The 20,849-nt window shown below is 45.2% G+C and overlaps 1 protein-coding gene across 1 annotated transcript in view; it reads left to right on the forward strand.

Annotated features, from left to right (window-relative positions):
• LOC119434398 (5-oxoprolinase-like) overlaps positions 1-20,849 on the forward strand; it is a 138,802-nt gene that overhangs the window by 98,174 nt on the left and 19,779 nt on the right. The window contains exons 27-28 of the mRNA XM_037701561.2: positions 2,691-2,840; positions 11,616-11,690. Of these exons, the coding sequence (XP_037557489.1) occupies positions 2,691-2,840; positions 11,616-11,690 (225 nt within the window). The remainder of the gene's footprint in view (positions 1-2,690; positions 2,841-11,615; positions 11,691-20,849) is intronic.

Below are 20,849 nucleotides of genomic sequence, written 5' to 3' on the forward strand. Positions count from 1 at the left end.
CATAGTCTGAAAGAAACAAATCTAGGAGCAACATATGTGGCAACCATTGGAGGGCAGGTGACGGTTGTGCATTGTCTGATTCATAAAGTTCAGGATGTTTTGATCAAGGAATTCCTGAGCTTGAGTGGAAGACCTTGGAGGCCAGGCAGCAGTACACATTATCTTATTTATCCACTGGTCCAAAAAAATTCAATCAAGGAAGTTGCAAGCAGAAGTGAAAAAATGTGGCGCTCTATTGGTCTTGAAACACATGCAAGTGTTTAAGTGCTTGCTGGGAACTCGAAGAACAGCTCTGACGCTACACATTTTACACTGGGTGTATTTGCCTTTTGTTGAAGTTTCATCAGTTAAGTATGGACCAAGAATGTGACCCTGAAAAATGCCACATCACACATTAGCTGCCCATCTCATTTGGTGCGTATGCTGGCGTAGCCTTTATAGGTTAATATTGCACAAGTATGGGCATTGTGCAACTTTTCATTTTACTTTCTACAAGAGCAGGCCTGATAAGTCAAAATAACACTGTGCAAAAATCTGGCCATTTCTAAAAGTCATTTGCTATCACTTCTTGATGCAAGCATACATGGTATAGATGGTGTTTGTGCCAGGCAATAGGCTTCCAGATTAAATTTGTGGTTGTTTCGGAGCCCTTGCCATTTCTATTACTCTTGCTTGAGGATTAATGCTGACAGATGCTAAGACAGCAGTGTCAAAGTCCTCACTTTTGTTGTTGGGATACTTTTTTTCTGAACCTGAATTGACCTGGTGGAACTGAGGCAATTGAAGACAGTCTTGAATGTGACATGCAAAAGCATACAGTGATCTAGATGTTTGGCAGCATGTAGTGGCAAATGTTTTCTGCGTCCTTGTGAGCCCTCCTGTAGAAGACCATGTTTTTTACCTTTCCAGCTACTGAAAACTGGCGTTGGGCCTGTGTGGCTATTCCACTTATAAAGTGGTTACCCCATTGATTAGCAGCCAAGCAAAGCAGCACTTTTTCATTTTCTAAGGGTTTTCAATTCACTGGTGTGAGCCTGAAAGTGAGTCAGTGTGCTTGCAATCTACAATAGGGCAAATAATTGTTATACATGAAAGGAGAACATCATTTAGGCTACTGTGCTAAGCAAAGCTTGCGGTGAATGGAGCAACGTTTTGAAAAGTGATAATTTGTAATAAATGAATATATGTAAATGTAACCAGAAAAGCACATTTATGGTTTAAATTGAAGCTGTGGGTTTCTGTTAGGTTGTGATAATAGGTAAAAGGTTTGTCAAAACAGATTTTCCTGAGTGACACTCACAAAGCTGGCAATAATGAAAAAATAATTTTGTTTTTTTATTATTGAAAATAATAAAAAAAAAACAGTTAAATAAAGCAGATGTTTATGTTTGTGAAGTAGAGACAGTGAAACATTGCTGCACACCATCTTTGACTTCTCCTTTTCACATGGTTGTCGGCATTCCCCAAGTTCCCAGTCTGTTTCTTGTGGAAAAAAGTGAGATTTTCTTGCACTGTAAGACTTTTGAAAAGTCTTTTGCTTAGTTTCAAATGCTAATATCAAATTGCTTCCTAGAAAGCTATAAAATTCTGATTGTCGGTAACTACATGAGGGTGTTAATTAAAAGTTACTTTGTATGTTTAATTGAATAGGTTAAAAATTAGTACCATATTACCCGGCATATAAGTCACACCCCCCACTTTCCGCGAGTTTCTAAGAAAAAATTGTCACTATATGAGTCGCACCGGTGTATAAGACGCACCTATCTTAACTCGATCAGCATGATGAAACGTGATTATGCAAGATTGTACACTCATCGCAAAATGCCATACATACCCATTTCAGGGCACTAAACAAAGTTCAGTAAACAAAATCAGGTGGGCCAAGCTGGCTGCCACTGTGCTGTCTACACGGCCAGCCCTAGAGCTAACATCTGTCACCACAGTCGCTGCACTGTTAATAAAAGATTCTATTTCTTTCACAGTGGTGCTGCGCACGGTTTCTTGTACGCACGAAAAAAAGAAACGCTTATAATGGTTGCACCAGCGTGCATGCTTTTATGCACATATAAGTTGTACTGTTGTTCAAGACGCATCGACGAAAATTTTAGAAAAGAGCTGCAACTTATAGTCTGGAAAATACAGCTTATCTTACTAGTTATCTGGCTCCTTCCACTCATTTAAAGCTGATAGTGAAACAGCTCTTCTTAGTTCTCATTCATTGCCCACAGAAATTTTGTGACAGTCCTTGCGAAAAGGTGTTTCATTACTTCGCATAGCAACTTCAACACATTCTATAGAAACATGACACATTATCTTGATAATTTAAGAAATTTAGCAATTGTATAATTGCTATGAAAATAGTTTATTTGGAATGTTACCAGCTCAAATAATCTCTGAAATTTGGTAAGAGCATTAAATTACTGCAATTTCTACATTTTGAATACTGAGCTAGTGGAACTTGTGATGTTCTCAGCTTTAGCTGTGTATAACAATATTTCGTTTGTCTTTTATTTTGGAGATTTCAATTGTAAGGCTGGTTGAGAAAGGGGAGAGGCGGGAAGGGGTATTTTTTGACAAGGCTTAAATTGAGAGCCTTTACCTTTGTCACATCACACCTCAAGTGTTTGGTGCTATTCAATCACTGTGTTCTTTTCCTTCAGAAGTACATTAACCACAATTTCGTTATGCAGGGCTGCCTGGCACCTGTAAAAGTGGTGCTGCCCCGGAATTCACTGCTCAACCCTTCTGCAGATGCAGCAGTTGTTGGAGGCAATGTGCTGACTTCACAAAGAGTTGTAGATGTTGTCTTTCATGCCTTCAACACATGTGCTGCATCACAGGCAAGTTAAGGTTTCCTTTTGCCGTCATTTATTTTGTGTGTTACTTGTTAGTAAATTTCACCTTAGATTGAGAACAGAACTACACATCAACCGCATCTAATTATCACAGTCACGAAGATTACTTTAATCAATGTTGCAAGTATGCCACTTTTATACCCGTGTCACACGGGCACCCACAAACTCCTTTAGGATAAGGGAGCGCGAAACTTCCAAAGGGAGTTCGACCTCAAGGAAGTTTTGGCCGTGTCACACGGCCAATAACAAGTTTTCAAAAGAAGCCGACAGAGGTGCTGTCAGCGGCGTTTGATGTTTGTAGAATTACAAAAATGTAACTTCTAATTATGCTCGTTGCTATTATAATTAATGCTCCTTCCATAAAAAATACTATTTATTATATTTGATGCAAAAAACATACACCTCGCTAAAAATCAAAGTGCGCTCGCTAAACATAGCAGTGCTGACAGCGACGCTAGCCAACCTGTGCTTCTCTGTGTTCCTTTGCGGCGTGGGGAGTAGGCTTTGCACGGCTCTGTGTTGTTTTACCCGAACAATACTCAACATTTCATGCACTGTGATCTTGTGAGCTTTTATTTTATTTTGTGCACTGTGCCGTGTCAGTCATGAGTGATGAAGCGGAAGACGTCAAGAAAAGCCTATAGCCTACAGGTCGAGAGTATAGTCCAGCAGCAAGCATAAATGTTGGTGAATTGTACTTGAATATTTATTTATTTCAACAGAACTGTTTTGAAAAACACTCGACATTATTTTTAATGCAAACCATAATTAAATTCTCAGCTTTACAACAACAAGCATGGGCACGAGAGTACTCCCTTCAGCCGCTGAGGGAGATTGCCGATCTTTCTTGACCAAAATCTCCGTTAAACTTGTGGGGATCGAAGGAGGTGCCGGCGCCATTGCGCGAGCTTCACCTGTTCTGCCGTCCTTCGCCTTTATTCCCCGCCCGTGCCGCCTAACCGGTTCCCGCGGTGGCGCTGTGCACGCGGCGGTTAGCGGTGAGGGCGGGGCGCTGACATCACGGCGGCCGCGTTTCGGTTGCTAGCGGTGGAGCGTGGCTCTCTTTTCTCCAGGGACCAGCGTACGGTACGTACATGCTTTCCTCTCGTCCGCCGACACCTTTGTGACTAGGACTGAGGTTCGCGCACGGTGCCTTTGCCCGTGCGGGGAGCGCGTACTTTGTGCTGATCATTTTCCTGACGCTAAGCCGACGAGCGGTGCCTAGCACTCGCGCGAGGTCGTACCACGCCGAGCCGCACTTTCCGAAAGCCTAAGCCGAAGGATATTGCCTGAGCTCTCGCGAGTTGACCCATTAGCATAGCCGCCGGGACTTTTCCTAGCGGCGTGTCCCAGCTTGAGCCTGTGCTCTCGCCGCGACGTGCTATAGGTGCCTGTTATTGTATTTTCGCCCTTGGTGCGGGGGACCCCTTTGGTTCCCCGCCGCCCGGGCATTTGTGCAGTGCTGGTGCCGACGGATTCAATAAACGGTTTCCGTCAACTCAGGGCTTTACTGTGTTTTTGCGTGCGTCACTCGGTAGCCCCTTGCGGCCTCTGAGCTCGCGTGCGAGCTGTGCTGGAGGCGACGGCTGATGCGGCCCTGTGGCTCGCTAAGCTCAAACCCGCGGTGGTTGGTCTCCTGCGAAACACCAAGAACCTACAAACTCCCTTAGTGGAAGGCCACCGTGTGACATCGCATGCATCTCCCTCAAGATAAAGGCGATGGCGTTAAAAGGAGTTTGCGGATGCCCGTCTGACAGGGGTATTAGGGGTCGGACTCCTGCGCCAATTGCGCCATTTTGATACAAACGCACATTCCCCTGCCAAACTGCTCCAAACTGTGCCAAACACAGAAAATTTACCGTAATTGTGCCACGCTGCGCCAGAAAGGCTTGGCATGTGTGCGTTGCAGTGGCCATGAACAGCGAGCTGATTCGTTCTCCGAAAAAGAGTGTAGCCGTTCACATTTTGCCACCGTGTGATGGCGCCTCCCGCAGTTTTTCGTAATTTTCGCGCTTATAACACTGGACTTTTGGCGCTTCCGGCAAGTGGCCAGTGCGCGCGTGGCCTCTCCCGGTTGTTGTCGTTGCTATCGGGACGAGCGTGGCGGCTGTATTTAGTGTGTACTTGAATACGATTGAGTGGGCCGAGTGGTGCAGCACTATCTAGCTGAGGCGCAAAACGACAAAATGTAGGCTGAGGGCGCCGTGAGCGAACTATGGAGCTGAACCTGCTGCAGCGCGCGCACACTGCAGCAAGTTCAGCTGGCGGGCGTCTCTGTCCCCAGGGCCGGTATAAAGCAAAGCTATTCCAATCTGTCTTTAAGTCCATATGGGCGAGGCCTGAGCCATTTTTACCTATCGTGAAGGGCTAATGGTGGGTTTGGAATAAAAAGTCGCAGTTTTGCCCAAAAGGCAAAGTGTCAATTACGATAGCAAATTAGTAGACAGCTATACAAAGTAAGGATGGTAGCTTTATCGGCTGTGTATGCATGTAAAAATTCACTAACTAAATTAACAGGCATGGTGTTGCGCGCACAAGCAAACATGACCATCTCTCGCTCGATGACCGTGGAAACTCGCTGTCAAAACGCTGGATTGAGGAAGCGCGGCAGCAGCAGCGAGCGAATTGGCCTTTGTGCTGCCTCACTTCAACGTGAATTAAGTGGCGAAAACACTGTGCACACGAAGCTAGCGGCACTCGCACTCTGTCCCCATCGCAGATCGCTTTCAAGATAGGGTCCGCACGGCCGAGCCATACCCAGCAGCCGCCAGGGTAGAACGCCCCTCCCCTCCCCCGGTGCCTTGCGTGAGCAAGATTGAGCTGCCATCGTTGGCTCACCCTCGCACGCTTTCACTCGCATATACAGCATAAGGCGCACGGCGACGAAGTTATCGCCCATGGACTTTATACATAACATCACGGCAACGCCGACGATGAGAACCACCTGATTTGAGAACATTTTCCACTATCATAAGCCTCGGCGTGGGAATATATAGTTCGATCGTAGTGCCACCGATGTTTTCGACTTTACTAGAAAGCATGTGCCGTGCCACCACTTGACCCACTCTTCCGTATTCTAGTATGCTTTAGCTACAAAGCGCTTCTACTATGCACTTTGTGTTGGTTTATTCTGTGTTTTGTCGTGGTTTCGAAGTGTGCTGCCACATTCCATTATTCCACCAAAATTCAGATTAACCTGCTCCAAACTGCTTCAAAATGAAATTTTGTCCGCTCCAAATTGCTCCAAAATGAAATTTAGTCTGCTCCAAGCTGCTCCAAAATGCAATATTACTTGCTCCAAAATGACTTTGGGCAATCCCACCCCTGCACAGTGTTGCTTTTACACACACAAAAAAAAAATTCTTGTGTCAGTTTCTGTCGGCAAATTTTACCATGGCAATGTGCAGTCATGCCTCATTATTATGGACCACTTGAATTATGGACAATTTTTGGAAACACCAAACTTTTCCAATGCCTTTGTGCCTCGTTAATAAGGAAACTCATTGTCCAGACAATCAACAGGGTGAAAAAGCACAAAGCTCACAGAAGGTCATGTATTTTTGTCTCAGTAGTATAGACATTGTTGTTATGGACAGGACATCTCAATGAAAGGAGCTGAAAGCCCCTCACACACTGGTGGTGAAATGCATGTAACGTGCCACTGATGGCAAGACACACCGCTGTCAGCACAACTACACTGGCCAGTGTCTTTACTTCTGTGACTCTAACATGATAGTTCTGGTGCTCGCATGCGTTCTGAAACGTATTCATTTGAGATGAAGGCTAGGCCTGCTATGTCTCTCAGCTGCTCTACTGACTTTTCGAGCACAGAAGTCAGTGGAGACACAGCTTTTCCTCTTACCTCTGATAGTGTTGTCAACAAGCTGTAGCTCTGCTTGCTGCACTCCTCTCCTGTATGATTCATTTCGTGTGACACTTCTATTGGATGCACTTTATTTGAGTGAAAGCTTTGTTAGGACTTCCCATCAACGTGAAGCCTGTAATCACAGCCTTCATGACCCACAAGGCATTTAAAACTGCACTGAGATTTTATCAATTATATGGACACTCTTGAGGCATGCTTTTGCCATTGTCGATGGCATTGCTGCTACTGTCGCTGTACTGTCCCGGGTATGATGGCGCATGTGCAACCTGTGTAGTTTAGTGTTGGAGGTCATCTGTTCTGCCAAGTTTTGGAGGCATGGCACAATTGAAATGGTAAAGGGAACGGCAGCATGTAATTCACTTTGGGATAAGCACACACTCCCTACTGCTGATGCTCCTCACCTTGCCAGACTTGTGACCTTGAGTGCTCACAGTCATTGAGTGAACTCTGTTCATATGTGTTGTGGGAATTATGAAGGTTCATATTTTCCCGCGTCCTTACGCGTGCCACGGAAGTGAGGAGAGCAGACGCCTTTTTTTCCCTCTTCCCGTTCGGGGAGCCAAACGGCTTTCTGTGCGGTGGCGTGATCCTCTTGGAAACCGGTTGCAAACGCAGCGGTGACGTGTACGCGGAGCCCCGCGCTCATTGGACCGAGCCCAGAACGAGGCGGGGCGGTCGCGATCGGCGCGACCGGCGCACGCCGGAGAAATGGGAGACGACTGCGAGCCGCGACGAAGGACGGAGCTCAGGTAACCATCTCGTTCCCCTCCTTTGTCGCGCCCTACCTCGTTCGACCACTATCGACCCCGACAAACGTCGAGGTCGACTCTATAGCCTGCTTCCACGCGAATTCCCCTGGAGCAATAAACCTTTTTTATACTTGTTACGCTATCGTGTGTTGTCGTGTTTCTGCCTGTCCTTGCACCGCCGAACCCCGGTAGTACAAGGCAAGCACAAGGGAGTTGGCCGTCAAGCCTAAGCCTTACGACAAAGGCGGCTTGAGAGAACCCGGAGACTACAGTGTCTTTGGATGCATGACACCACAGGTTTAGTTAGTGAACAAATGTTTACTGCAATTTATACTGCCTATAAAACCATGAGTCTTTGTGAAATAGTATCTTTGCTACTGCTGTCAATGCTTCGCCCTTTGGGAGAAACTGTGGCATTTTTTAAATATAGACTAGAATAGATTATATATACTGTATTTTCCTGTGTATATGTTGCGACATTTTTCAGAATTTTTCGTCGGTGTATCTTATAGAACGGTGCAACTTATGTATGTTTTTTTTTCTCTCCGAAAAATTGCCATCAAAATCGAATTGCAGGCTATGGCCACATGAAGCGCGCTGGGTTGACCTCATCTTCCACTGAATTTTTACGGGTTCTGTGCGCACTATCGAGGTACCGGGTTCTTCTCGTGATCGAGTTCCTGAGTGCCGTGCGAGGACCGAGCAGCAACGCAAGTTACGGCAGGCTGACCACTAAATCGTTGCATCTACAAATAGCTTTCAAGATACGGTGCGCAAACTACGCAGTTGCTACAGTACAATCCACCCCCACCTCTCTCCCGCGCTGCCTTCCCGCTTTCCTCCCTTGTGCACGATTCGGCTCACCGTCGCGCGCTTTCACTCGTGCATACAGCATACGGCGCGCGGGGACGATGTTATTGCCCTTGGACTTTATGTGGAACATCGTGGTGACCACGATTGCAGAAATGCGCCTGGAGTGGCCATATCATTGCTATCACAATTATATAGGAATGGCACTCTTACACTTGCGCATGCACCCTGTTCACGAAGGGAAACGTCACTAATTTTTAGAAAATCGCTTACCAAACGAAGAGGTGCGTCTGATACACCGGTGCGACTTATATATGTTTTTTTTTTTGAAAAACTGCCGTTTTGAGGGGGGTGCGACTTATAGCCCGGAAAATACAGTAATAAAATGTCACTGACCTACATGTTGGTACTTCAATTATGATTCCAGCCCAAGGTCTGCCATCTTGCTTGCATCAAAGAAGGTGTGTGAAGAAGCACACTTGCAGGTCTTGCATAACGTCTATTGCACAATATGGATAAGGATATGGTTCACTTATAGGTGTAGTAGAATTTCACTATGCCAAGGTTCTATTCTTTCAGTGGCTACCATGGGTGAAAGCATTAATTGCACCCCACATTTCGCCACATATGACAGAGCATATTTCAGACATATCAAGGCTGGCATCTCATCAACACCTGTGCTGCAAGGTGCAGGTAGCACAGCAGATCGGGGTCTATGGTAAACACTTATTTCTGGATGCATCCTGTGCCCTCTAGGTTTGGAATAGACTGAATCAGCATTGTATATGGAAGAACTCTATTCTAAGGAGTAAACTTGTTCTCCACATTCATTTATTTGCTGAAAAAAAAGGGCAGTCTGAAAATGTTTTCAAGAAAAGCCTCCCAAAATGAGCTAGACATATTGGGTGCAATGTTGTTGCAGATGCAGCAAAAGGCTGGATGGCACAAGGCAGGCAGTAAATGAGCTCACTGGCTGTAGTGAGCACAGCATTGCTTTGATAAAGTAAAAAAATGCCATGTTGTCCTCTGGTGTCTTGGAGCTGCATGCGATTCATTATGGCAACTCCAAGCATTTCCAGCAAGAAAAAAAAGTACTACCAAGTTCAGCTTCATAACCTTGCCCTTAATGCAATTTAATATATACTATGTACACCCGTACTTCTAATTAAATGCTGAGTGGACTGTTTCAAAAATTTGTGCTCCATGGGATTGATGATATCTCATTCAGTTGGGAAGAAAAAGGAAAGTTGAAACAAGGGCTGTGCTTTTCATGAATATTGTTACAACTGAATGTAATTGCATCAGATGGCCTGATGAACTCTATTAATCCAAATTTTATGATAAGCTGGACAGTTTGGGAGCCTCCACGCAGTATCAGTTCAGTCAACTGTTTGCCTTTTGATGTTGCAACCTCATGAGTATCAGCAACTAACGAGTATTAGCTTTTAATACTGTAAATAATAGCATTCTTAAATATTTTGCTGTTTTGATATTGACTGAATGATCCTTGTCTATTTTTCCCCGTGTATTTCTAAATATAGTTGTGCTCACCCAAATTCAGTAGAAAAAGATTAGCAATAAGCCTGAGAGTAAAACGAACAGCAAGAACAACATGCTGAGAATAACTGGCATCGTCATACATGTTCCATCCCCATAGCTTTTGATGCTGTAGTATTGCAATAATTTGCCCCCGAATGTGGAAACACAAGAACCCAAGGACACAGGCGTCATAATGTACCACTGCCACTCCAGTTTTTGTTTATTGTGCACATAGGACCACAAACAACATTTTCCATCTAACAGTGGTGTAAGCAATGAGTTTAGCTGAATTTCTGAGCAGTCAAGTTAATTTACGTAAACTTATGTTCTGTTTCCTGAAATTAGTGAAGTTATGGGATATTGCGTTACATTGCTCAGAAGGAACAGTATGCAAATAGACAGTTTATTTACATACTCTAAGCATGAATAAGTGATGTATGAATAAAAAAGAAATATTGCTTAGAACTGGAAGGATACATTAAAAATGAATTAACAGCCACAAGTATAGAACATTACAAAAAGTATATTTACAGTGTAGACCACTTATAGCCTAAGTCGCCGGAGTCGCGAATATCTGCACTATACGCGGTACCGCACTATAACCAAAACAACCATTTTCAAACCCTGCACGTATGCAAAACATGTAGACCAAGCATGTAGACACGCTTTGTACTATCGAGGGCAGATTGCGCCAGTGAGCTGGCGAAAACATAATCGCGATGTAGCCGGTGCTCTTTAAGTTGACAGCTTTGCACCGAGTCAAAACGAAACAACTGTTTGCCACAACTGCTGCGGAAAAAACCGTGACTGCTATCGACGCGATTATAAACGGCGACTTTGCGGTGCTGAAGGCACGTGCCTGGCACACGCACCAAGTCTTGACAAATTAACTACCATTCGCTGCAACAACTGCAGTCGAAACCGCGGTCACTATCTAGGCAATCATCGATGGCAACTACGCAGTTTTTTAGGCACACGGCCGACGCGCGTACCGAGTAAAAACGATACTATTCGCCAGAACCGTTGCGGAGAAAACTGCGGCCGTTATCGACGCAATCGTGGATGACGACTATGCAGTTAGGAAAGCCCGCGGCCAACGTGGTGTTATGTGCGACGGTAAATGCAAGAATACAGGCGTTAAAGACACAAATAGGCTCGAAGCGTTGCGGCGTTGCTGTCATTCACGTACGATTTCAAAACTGATGGCTGTGGCGATGCGGACTCTGTCGCTTCGTTTTGGTTGGACGCCAGCGCCGTTCTTTCTCTTTTGCATCGCACATTTGCAGCGCTCCTCGCTCACTGAGCTCCAAAAGTAGTCCGAATTAACCGATGTGCGGCCAAAAAAGTCCGAATTAAGGAGAGTTTGATTGCATTGAATAATGCATACGTCGGCCAGGAGCACGCACCTTGTTGAGAAGCGTGCTCGCTGCCAGCCTTGTTGGTGAGATTTTCCCGCGGAAGCCGCATTATAACCAGTATTTCGTCTCACGCGGCTGCACTGTAAGCGGTATGCGTATACATGGAGTTCTGTGGGAGGGTGAACGGGAGTCAGAAAAGGCCGCGTTATAGCCAGTTCTGCACTATAAACGGTTACGTTATAAGTGATCTATACTGTATTTAAGTTTCTACATAGCTATTGCTTTATACCACAGATTTGAGAAAATTTTAGGGTGATAGTATAATTAGTCATTAAGCTCAAGGTCGGTAATTCTGTTGAGTGACCTTATATTAGGCGCTTGTGTGTATGAAAAAACATGTTTTCCCATTTGTCTTCAGGGCTGCATGAACAACATAACGTTTGGAGATGATACTCTTGGCTATTATGAAACCATTGGAGGAGGTGCTGGCGCTGTGAGTTTGCCTCATGTTTTATCATTTGTCAGAATTTTGTTGTATACATAACTTATCACAACTTTAAGATACCCTGTGATCTATTCTAGTGGAAACAGATAAAAAAAAAACAGATGTTAGCCTACATGATGCTTTCTTCACTATTCGTTCTATCAGCACAGTGGACACTAGATGGTCAAAAAAACTATCACGGCCAGTTTGCTAATGAACTACGATTCGTTAATTAAATTCTGAATTACTGGTTTTAATGCCAAAGTTGCAATGGTAGTATTAAAGGAGGATGCTGCATGAGGTGAAAGCAATGATGCAGTTTGAGAACGCTATCTGTTGGTGAAATACTTGTCTGGAAAAATTCAAATTTTTTTTTGCTTCAATCCTAAAACTGGGTGCACGAAACATGCAGGAAGAACTGCCCACACGATACTTTCCACCTTGTTTGGTTTCTTTACGTCAACATCCACGCCTGTTATCTTGCGAAGACAATTTCTTGGCAACCTACCGTCGCCTGCAATAAAAACGCGTGACAACGAATTGGATGCCTCAGCCGGTCCTTACAGCGAACTGCTCTACATCATGAAAGCATCGAGAATAATGCAGGTGGTGCTTCCAGAGCTGTTTGCGTGCCCAGTTACAGTATTGGAGCGAATAAGGGGAATATTTGTCGACGAAAATTTGAACAATGGATGGCATTTTTAAGACCACATAATTTGATTTTGTCTTCTGCGGCATCCTCCTCCAATACTACCATGGCGAGTTTGGCATTAAAATCAGTAATGTGGAATTAATTAGCCAATCTGAGTTTTTTATTAGTGGACTGAAACTGCGTTTCATCCATCTAGTGTTCGCCGTGCTGAAAGAACGAATGGGGAAGAAAGCATCATCCCATCGTTCAAATCCTAGTTTAAAAAATCTTATTTCATTAAAATAGATCACACAGTGTATGTTGTTATTGCATAAGTAAACAAGTAATACAGTATTACATGCATTTCCAATTTTGGTAATTGACTTTGTAAGTAAGCATTTCAGTCTGTTTGTGTATCTGTTTGTCTGTTTGTGTATACACAAACAAATCTGTGTGTGTATCTGTGACCCAATACTTAGTATGCCTAAAGGCAAGCTACTTGGCAAGAAGAAAGAAAAAAAAAGAAACAAAGAAAAAGAAGAGTCCAAGAACTGAGAGTGCAATAGTGTTTGCTGTGTTAATGAGTTGAAGAGTAGTTTTGTTTGTGGCATAAAATTGAAGGTATTCTGAGCCACTCCCTGAGCCACTCCTTGAGCTCCTTTGTTTGTGGCATAAAATTGAAGGTACCCTGAGCCACTCCTTGAGCTTAATGAGTAAACGCAATCTTGGGGAAGAGCTTGAAGCTACGTATACAAATGTCTCAGCCAAGCTTTGTCAAAAAGTGGACCTAGCATGCAGAGTGGTACAAAGGTGGCAGTTGGCAAAATAAACAGAACTCACTCAGACTCTCCTTGCAAGATCTATTTTTAGCTTAGGGCTCACTCAGACTCACCAAATTCATATTCAGCCAGGCTCACTTGGACTTAATATTGCAGAAGTCAAACCCAACTCAACTCACTCAGACTGAGACTAAAGAAAATCAGACAACGCGAAATGCACTCGAACACACACTTGTAAAAATCTCAAGCAGGCTCACTGAGGTGCATGAGATTTTGCATACAGTCATACTCAATTGGGTTCAATAGGGTTCCAGAATCAAGGGCTCAGACTCACTCAGACTAATGGAATCATGGACTGACCTGGTCTTGTTTCAGATTTGAAGGCTCATTATTCAGCCATACTCAGAATCTCCAGCTTACAATAAGGATACTTTGATTGAGAGTCAGATATAGTATGTATAATGGTGTCATAATGAACAAGTTGCATTGGTTCCGCTGCAGGTAAAACAGATTTGTGCACGTGCATAAGTGTGGGTGTGTGTGTTGGTGTTTGTGTGTGAGAAATAGAGAGAGTGAGCGACTGAAGAGGTTAGTAAAGAAGGATATATATGTGCTGTAAACTGGTGTAGCAAACAGCGAAGTTCCTGCACAATTTACTACATAAGCTAGCTTTTTACATCTGTAAAAGTTCATTTGACGGGACACTAAAGAGGAACACTAATACCCCTGTCACACGAGCAGATATAACCGCGGTTAAGCTTAACCATGGTTTACAGGGTTAACCGTGGTTAACGCGAGCGCGGTCTGCCATTGCTACACGGACTTGGTTAAGCAAACCGATGCAATCACGTGGTCCTCATGTGTGCAAAATATTTTGCGCGAAGTTCACTGTGCATAATAAAGAAATAATAACCAGCATGCAGATAAATGTTGCAATAAAATATACGCTCACATTTTCAATACTACAAGCCTTTATAACTAAATAATGTTGATGAACTTGGCGAGTTTCACATTAAGTCTTTCAACACTGGTTGCTGTAGCTGGTTTACAGTGGCTAGTAGCCGGTTAGTAGCCTTTACGAGAGCCAGTGCATTCCATTGCGTTTCTTTTTGTTGTGCGTGGTAGTTGCGGTGTGTTAGCAGTTCGTGCGCATTATTTCCTCTGCTACAGGTTAGAAGTGTCGTATGGCCAGTAGGCTTTGCTGAGAATAAGTCACGTCGTGTGTTTTCTGTGCTCAAGTGGTTTGTGTGTGTGATTCGAGTTTTAGCATATATTCGGGCATTCCTTGTGTTCGACCGCAGTGCGGTAAGGTGATCCTCCCAAACGCGTATAAATGTCCTTGTTGTAGCGTCGGACCAGTTACTGCGCCTTTGGCTCATTGCGATTTCGGACGACGCTGGTGCACTCGCAATTGCCATGGCGTCCGCCATCTTGCCTGTTCGTCGGTTTGCGAGAGTAAACCGAGGTTGTCAAGCTCGGTTTGCGATAACCATGGTTAGGGGGCTAACTACGGTTACGCCTGCCGTGTAGCTAGCGGTAACTGCGGTCAGCCGTAACCGTAGTTAGCTTAACCTCGGTTAAGGCTGTCCGTGTGACAGGGGTATAAGTCAATCTAGACTGATCGTATATTTTTTAGAAATAATTTTTTGTTATTTTGATGATAATAGGTGGATTATTAAAGAGAAAATTAACTTCGAAGTTTCATTTTAATTTTTGTGCCAAAACCCCAGCGCTGGTATGTCAGTGTGATGACATGGATTTCAAAGTATTTTTAAATGTGTAAGCATTTCTATGCCTAACCAACGAGGAAACCTGTTTGTCCATCCGTCTGTCTGTCCGTCATGTAAGATGACCGCTTTCAAGATGACCGCTTGCAGCAGCGAGTGAATTGACCTTCGTGCTGCCTCTCGCTTCAATGCGAACGAAACGGCGTCCCCCACCGCTTTCAAAATGAGACCCGTGCGTCTCGCTTCAATGTGAACTAAGCAGCGAGAACACAGCGCACACGAAGCTATCAGCACTCGCCGCATTCTGTCCCCATTGCAGATTGCTTTCAAGATAGGGCTCTGGCAGCCGCACTATACGCAGCCACCGCTGGAGTATGGTTGATCATGGTTCACAATGGTTTGATGCGGATAAATAAGACGCTAAAGACGATAACGCCTTATAATGATCGGAACGTCATCAGCGCAACTGGCACTGCCACCTGCAGTAGTTTTCTTGTGTCATCAATTCACCTTGCACCACTGTCTGCAGCAGTTCGTGTCGCCGTAGCGTTGTTGTTTATACTGGTCAGATCAAATTTCATAACATTGGTAATGACACTGGGCTGTGTGGAGATAAAGAAGTACCCCAATGCTTACGCGTACTTAGACAACTCCTAGAGGAGCTTCTGCATAAATTGTTTTCGTATTTGGGCCAGATTGGCTCACTTAAAGTTCCAGAAACTTGCCATGTTCAATCTTTGGCTCCTTTAGAACACAATGTAGTTCAAGTTTACCGATAAACAATTAACAAGACCCTAGGAGGTGCCATCAAAATTTGTGATGTCATGGAGAGCTGGTGCGAGAACTTTGAGGCGTCGTCGCCACCCATCTTTCACTTTTGTGTCTTTTCTGGCTTACCAAACCTCACCTCATGAAAAGAGTGACTTTTTTATATTGTAGAAAGGTAATTTAGTAATACAGGTGAAGTAATTTCTCTCTTTAGTGTCCCTATAATACACAAGTCCTTTATTCACATGTTCACACTAGGAATTTTGCTTGTTCCAGAGGACTCCACTTGTAGGTAGAGTCAGATTAACTCAAATTCACTGGGACTTGCTCCGACACACTCGCACCTGCTCAGACTCACTTCAACTCACTCACAGTCAGACTTCTTCCTTTAAGTCTCGTTTGGGCTTGCTCATACTCAGACTCGTAATCACTTGCTGGCTCACGATGGGGCTTACTCAGACTCATACTCATGCATCGCTCTTGTCTGCATGATTGAATCTGAGTGAGTTGACTTATGAGCATGTTCACCAACCTGCGTTTTTGACCACGAATTACTCATGTGAGCAAGCTTGTGCATGCATGCACATTCTTCCAAATTTTCTAGGTCTAACTTGGCAAACTCACTTATAGCTGACTCGCTGACTCTCTCATTTAGACCCACTGATAAGTGGAAGTCTGATTGAGCTCCAGTGGGCTCAAGTGGATGTGTGTCTGGGCAAGTTGAAGCGAGCCTGAGTGGGCAGGATTCCAAGCCTGAGTGAGTCTCAGGCTGAGGGCTCAGGCTGAGTGAATTGAGAAGCGTAGAAGTGGGGGTGAGTACAAGTCTGAGCTAGTACCGGTGAATTGAAGCTCATGTGAGCTTGGGTAAGTTTGAGTAAATCTGAGTTGAATATGGTTCCAATTGCTCTTGAGTTCATAAGACTGCAACATGTGCGGCTGAGTATACAAGGTCCTGAACGAATTGGATTCAGTGTATGCATGAGTGCGGGTCTTTCGGTCTGAGGTGAACAAAGAACTTATGCCCTTTATATAAAATTTTGTAGACATTGAAGATGCTAGGTGACACAAGGAATTGTGTGGATATTTCAGTGTATAACACCATAGGTCGGCGCACTCGCTCATGAGTGCACTCACTCACACTCACTCGCACTCATTTCAAAGACGTGAGCGCGAGTGCAAGTGAGTGCAGGTGAGTGCGAGTGTGAGTGAGTGCCAGTGATTGTGAGTGGAAGTGAGTGTGAGTGCGAGTGAGTGTGAGTGCGAGTGCGAGTGAGTGTGAGTGGAGGTGAGTGCGAGTGCAGGTGAGTGTGAGTGAGTGCCAGTGAGTGCGAGTGTAGGTGAGTGCGAGTGAGTGCCAATGACTGTGAGTGGAAGTGAGTGCGAGTGCGCGCCAGTGAGTGTGAGTGGAAGTGAGTGCGAGTGCGCGTGAGTGCCATTGAGTGTGAGTGGAAGTGAGTGCGAGTGCGAGTGAGTGTGAGTGGAGGTGAGTGTGAGTGAGTGCCAGTGAGTGTGAGTAGAGGTGAGTGCGAGTGAGTTTGAGTGGAGGTGAGAGCCAATGAGTGTGAGTGGAAGTGAGTGTGAGTGGAGATGAGTGTGAACGTGACTGAGTGCTGTGTGAGCGCAGCTGAGTGTGAAGAGTGGAAGTGAGTGTGAACGTGGTGAGTGCCTGTGAGTGTGAGTGGAGATGAGTGTGAACGTGACTGAGTGCTGCGAGTGTGAACGTAGGTGAGTGCTTCTGGGTGTATAGAGGTGAGTGTGAACATGAGTGTGAGTGCAGGTGGGTGTGAACATGAGTGAGGGCTTGTGAGTGGAAGTGAGTGTGAACGTGGTGAGTGCTTGAACGATAAGCAGAGGTGATATCGGTGGAAGCGTGCTGCTTCTGTCGCGGGTCAGGCACGGGGGGAAGGGGAGGGGGGGTAGAGTCGTCTTGCTCCGGCGGCGGCCGCGTGGGTGTCGTATCTCGAAAGCGACCTGCGACGTGGAAAAAGTGCGCGCCCGCGCGGGCCTCCTCTTCAAAGTGATTTGCGACGTGAACTATGTTTAACTAGAGCCGGTTACTTCGTATGCACTGTGTTTTCGATGCTTAGTTCGCTTTGAAGCGAGAGGCGGCGCGAAGGTCAATTCGCTCGCGGCTATATAGCTGCGCCTCCTTACTCCACCGTTCTGACAGCGAGTTTCCGCAGTCATCGAGCGAGATGCGTTCATGTTTACCTGTGCGCACGTGACACCGTGCTTGTCTATTTAGTTAGTAGGTGAATGTTTACAAGTTTATTCGTATAGCTCTCTACTAATTTGCTATCGCAATCGAAGCTTCGCCTGTCGGGCGAAACTGCGACATTTTCTTTATTACGCCAGGGAATATGTATGGGCTGGAGCGCTGATGGCAGACATATCCAAATCATGACGGGCAAATTTTGCCATGACTTCCACTGAGTGAAGACGCTTAATACCGTGTGATTTGCTACACCTTCGCTGGTCATCCGCCTTCAGAAGGTGGAATGGCTCCTCATTTTCTTCCTGCTTCCCTCTTAAACGTACACGTACAGGCTCCTTATATAAATAGGCAGAGCGGAAGAGGGACTAACCAAGTTAGCACAGAGTAACAGACACGCACGCTCGCATACATGGAGAAAAAGCAAAGATGCAATGATAGATACCGCTTTGTTCTCCCTTTTGTGTTTGTTTCGGCGTTAAGTGGTTGACTAAGTATACGGACAGTCAATGTCTCCCTCTATTTCCCGCTCTCTTTGCTCATTCCGACCGAAGGGGAGCTGAGTGAGCATGGGCAGCAAGCATGCACACTATCAATGACAGAGTGAATGACAGAGAGATGGGCAGAGAGAGGTTGGGGCTGTAATGGTATTTATTAAAAACAGTGAAGTGACCAGCGTTGAGCGTCGGCAAAGCGAGATTTGGGTCATCCTATTTCTGACTTAAATAGCGCAGCTGCAGCAGCGCCACTATTGCTCTCTTCGTCATTACTATGGCCCCACGAGAAACAAAACCAAATAGCCATTTTGACGACTTGGGCTGACGTGCACGCCACTGGAACTCGACTAAGTACTTTGCCGGTGATCGTAGGCGTAGCAAGAGAGGGGGCTAGCTAGGGGGGTGGGAAGGGAGGAGGGGTTCAACTCCCGACCCATCACAAAAGTTTTGTACTACTTTGTATGCATATATATTCATGCACACATGTAGACACACACACACTCGTATAGGAGGGTGCTACATAACATGTTGATGGACTCTGACCAAGATATATCGGTGAGCTGGAGCTCCGGGCACTATCATGACATTTTCCCAAACTCCGCGCCCCGCAGACGGCATCCTCTGTAGTTGAAATAATGAACAGCTCTCGCACGGCTCTTTCCATGTATTTTTTACTAGAAGCGAGAGCTTTTCGCATGTAAACATGCCTCTCACATTCCAACTTCCCGTGGCTATGTTGCCACCCCAAGGACACGCTTCTGGGAAGCTGCGGCCAGGTCACATTATCGCCTAGGGGCTGAGATAGCATCATCGAAGTGACGGATGCTCTACCTCTGGCAGTCCAGCCGACGAGAGATGCTGCTTGGGGGAAATCGGCTGCATTGTTAAAGGGCCCTGATGCCGAGTCGCGTATTAAAATAAAGAACCTAGTATACCCTTCATAGAGACCGCATTCCGACACACCCCCAAAATTAACCTTTGTTAGTTTTCGAGTGCACCTTTTCGAAAGCAGATTTGATGGCAGATGCAGCGAGATCTTGAACTTGTCAGAACACAGTGAATCGCAGTTCCAATGCGAGAGGCGAAATCACAGGCAAACACCTCTGGCGTCTAGGAAACATTCGCTGGAAGCCCGGAACAGCAGTGCTTGGTCTGTTCACCACCCATCTAGCACCTGAAACCGTTGTCTCCGCCGCGCGGGGTGTAAGAAAGCGGCGTCATGGCACTAAGGAATCAAGCACACTGATATATCTTCGACGGAGACTGCAAAGCTGTTGCGACGCAACATAGCATTCTCTTATGCCCCAAAAGCTGTTATTGAATCTTTCTGGAAGTTGAAGGCAAGATAATTGCTTTTTGTTCCTGGAATGCCTGGCATTAAGTCGCGAGTTATGTTGCAGTACAAGTGGACCCATAACGCCTAACTGCAGTTGTGCTTGTGGGGAACAGGCATACTTCAGATGAGCAGCTTCGTCGGCAGTAAACCCATGGAAACAGTCTCGTCAGCCTTCTCTCTCGAAATTTTTGTCGAACATGCCCAACTGCGCTGTAAAAGAACTCGTAACCGACACAGGGAAGCGTCACTTGGTGGTGTGGTTATATTTGAAAAATGTCTTTCTCTTTGAATTAGTTTTTGCACTGCTCAATAAATCAGAATGCTCAGGTAATGAAATAATGGAATGCCTTTTAAGGAGAATTGGAGATCACGGCCTTATAACTTTATTAACCAGAATAATTTTTAAAAATGGCCTTTAAAAGTATCTTAAAATTTTGGCATTTATGGTGCATGAATTACACATGATTCAGCGAACTTCTCAAATATAATAATAATTTCCGAGGTTTTACTGGTCAAAACTACAACATGATTAACAGGCACGCCGCAGTAGCGGACTCCGGTTTAACTTTGAGCACCTGGGGTTCTGGCATTTGGCCCCCATCGAAATGGGGCCGAAATGGGGTCCGCGGCTGGGGAATGATCCCGTGTCCATGAGCCTAGCAGTGCTACTTTTCATATGTAATGACGCTTGGCAAACCTCAAGGATAATCTCAAAAGATAGCACAAAAGCCAATAGCCAGCAGATTTTATTACGCTCAATTTAACGTGTTTACAGTTGTAAATTCTAGGATTACAGTATTCTGGGCTGTTCACCACGTCTGTGATACTTCCCCCCAAAACTGCTTTGGTAGCAAAGTGAAATAAAATCTGCAAAGTGTTCCAATTCACTAGTTTCTTCAGGGCTGAAAAAAACTAAGCATAAAGACATATCTCCTCATCCTAAACTCCGCGCAGCCCTGCTCCCTCTCGACACTTGACACTCGCTCTCCCAGTTGCAGAGCTTGCTCGGGAGGCGTGAAGCCGCTTCCATAGAGTTACGCGAGTTGAGACATTAAATAAGCTCTGCGGTTTGCGCATGGGTTTTCACCGTGGCTAAGATTGCATACGTCCACTCGATGGTTTCCAAGAACCTTTCAGGTCTCTCTTATGACTTTGGCGTTGATTATATTTTATATTGTGTAATACTTTAGAAACAATGAGAGAGCTGTTGACTTGCGT

The sequence above is a fragment of the Dermacentor silvarum genome, chromosome 1 (assembly GCF_013339745.2).
Source record: "Dermacentor silvarum isolate Dsil-2018 chromosome 1, BIME_Dsil_1.4, whole genome shotgun sequence".
Classification (NCBI taxonomy): Eukaryota; Metazoa; Arthropoda; class Arachnida; order Ixodida; family Ixodidae; genus Dermacentor; species Dermacentor silvarum.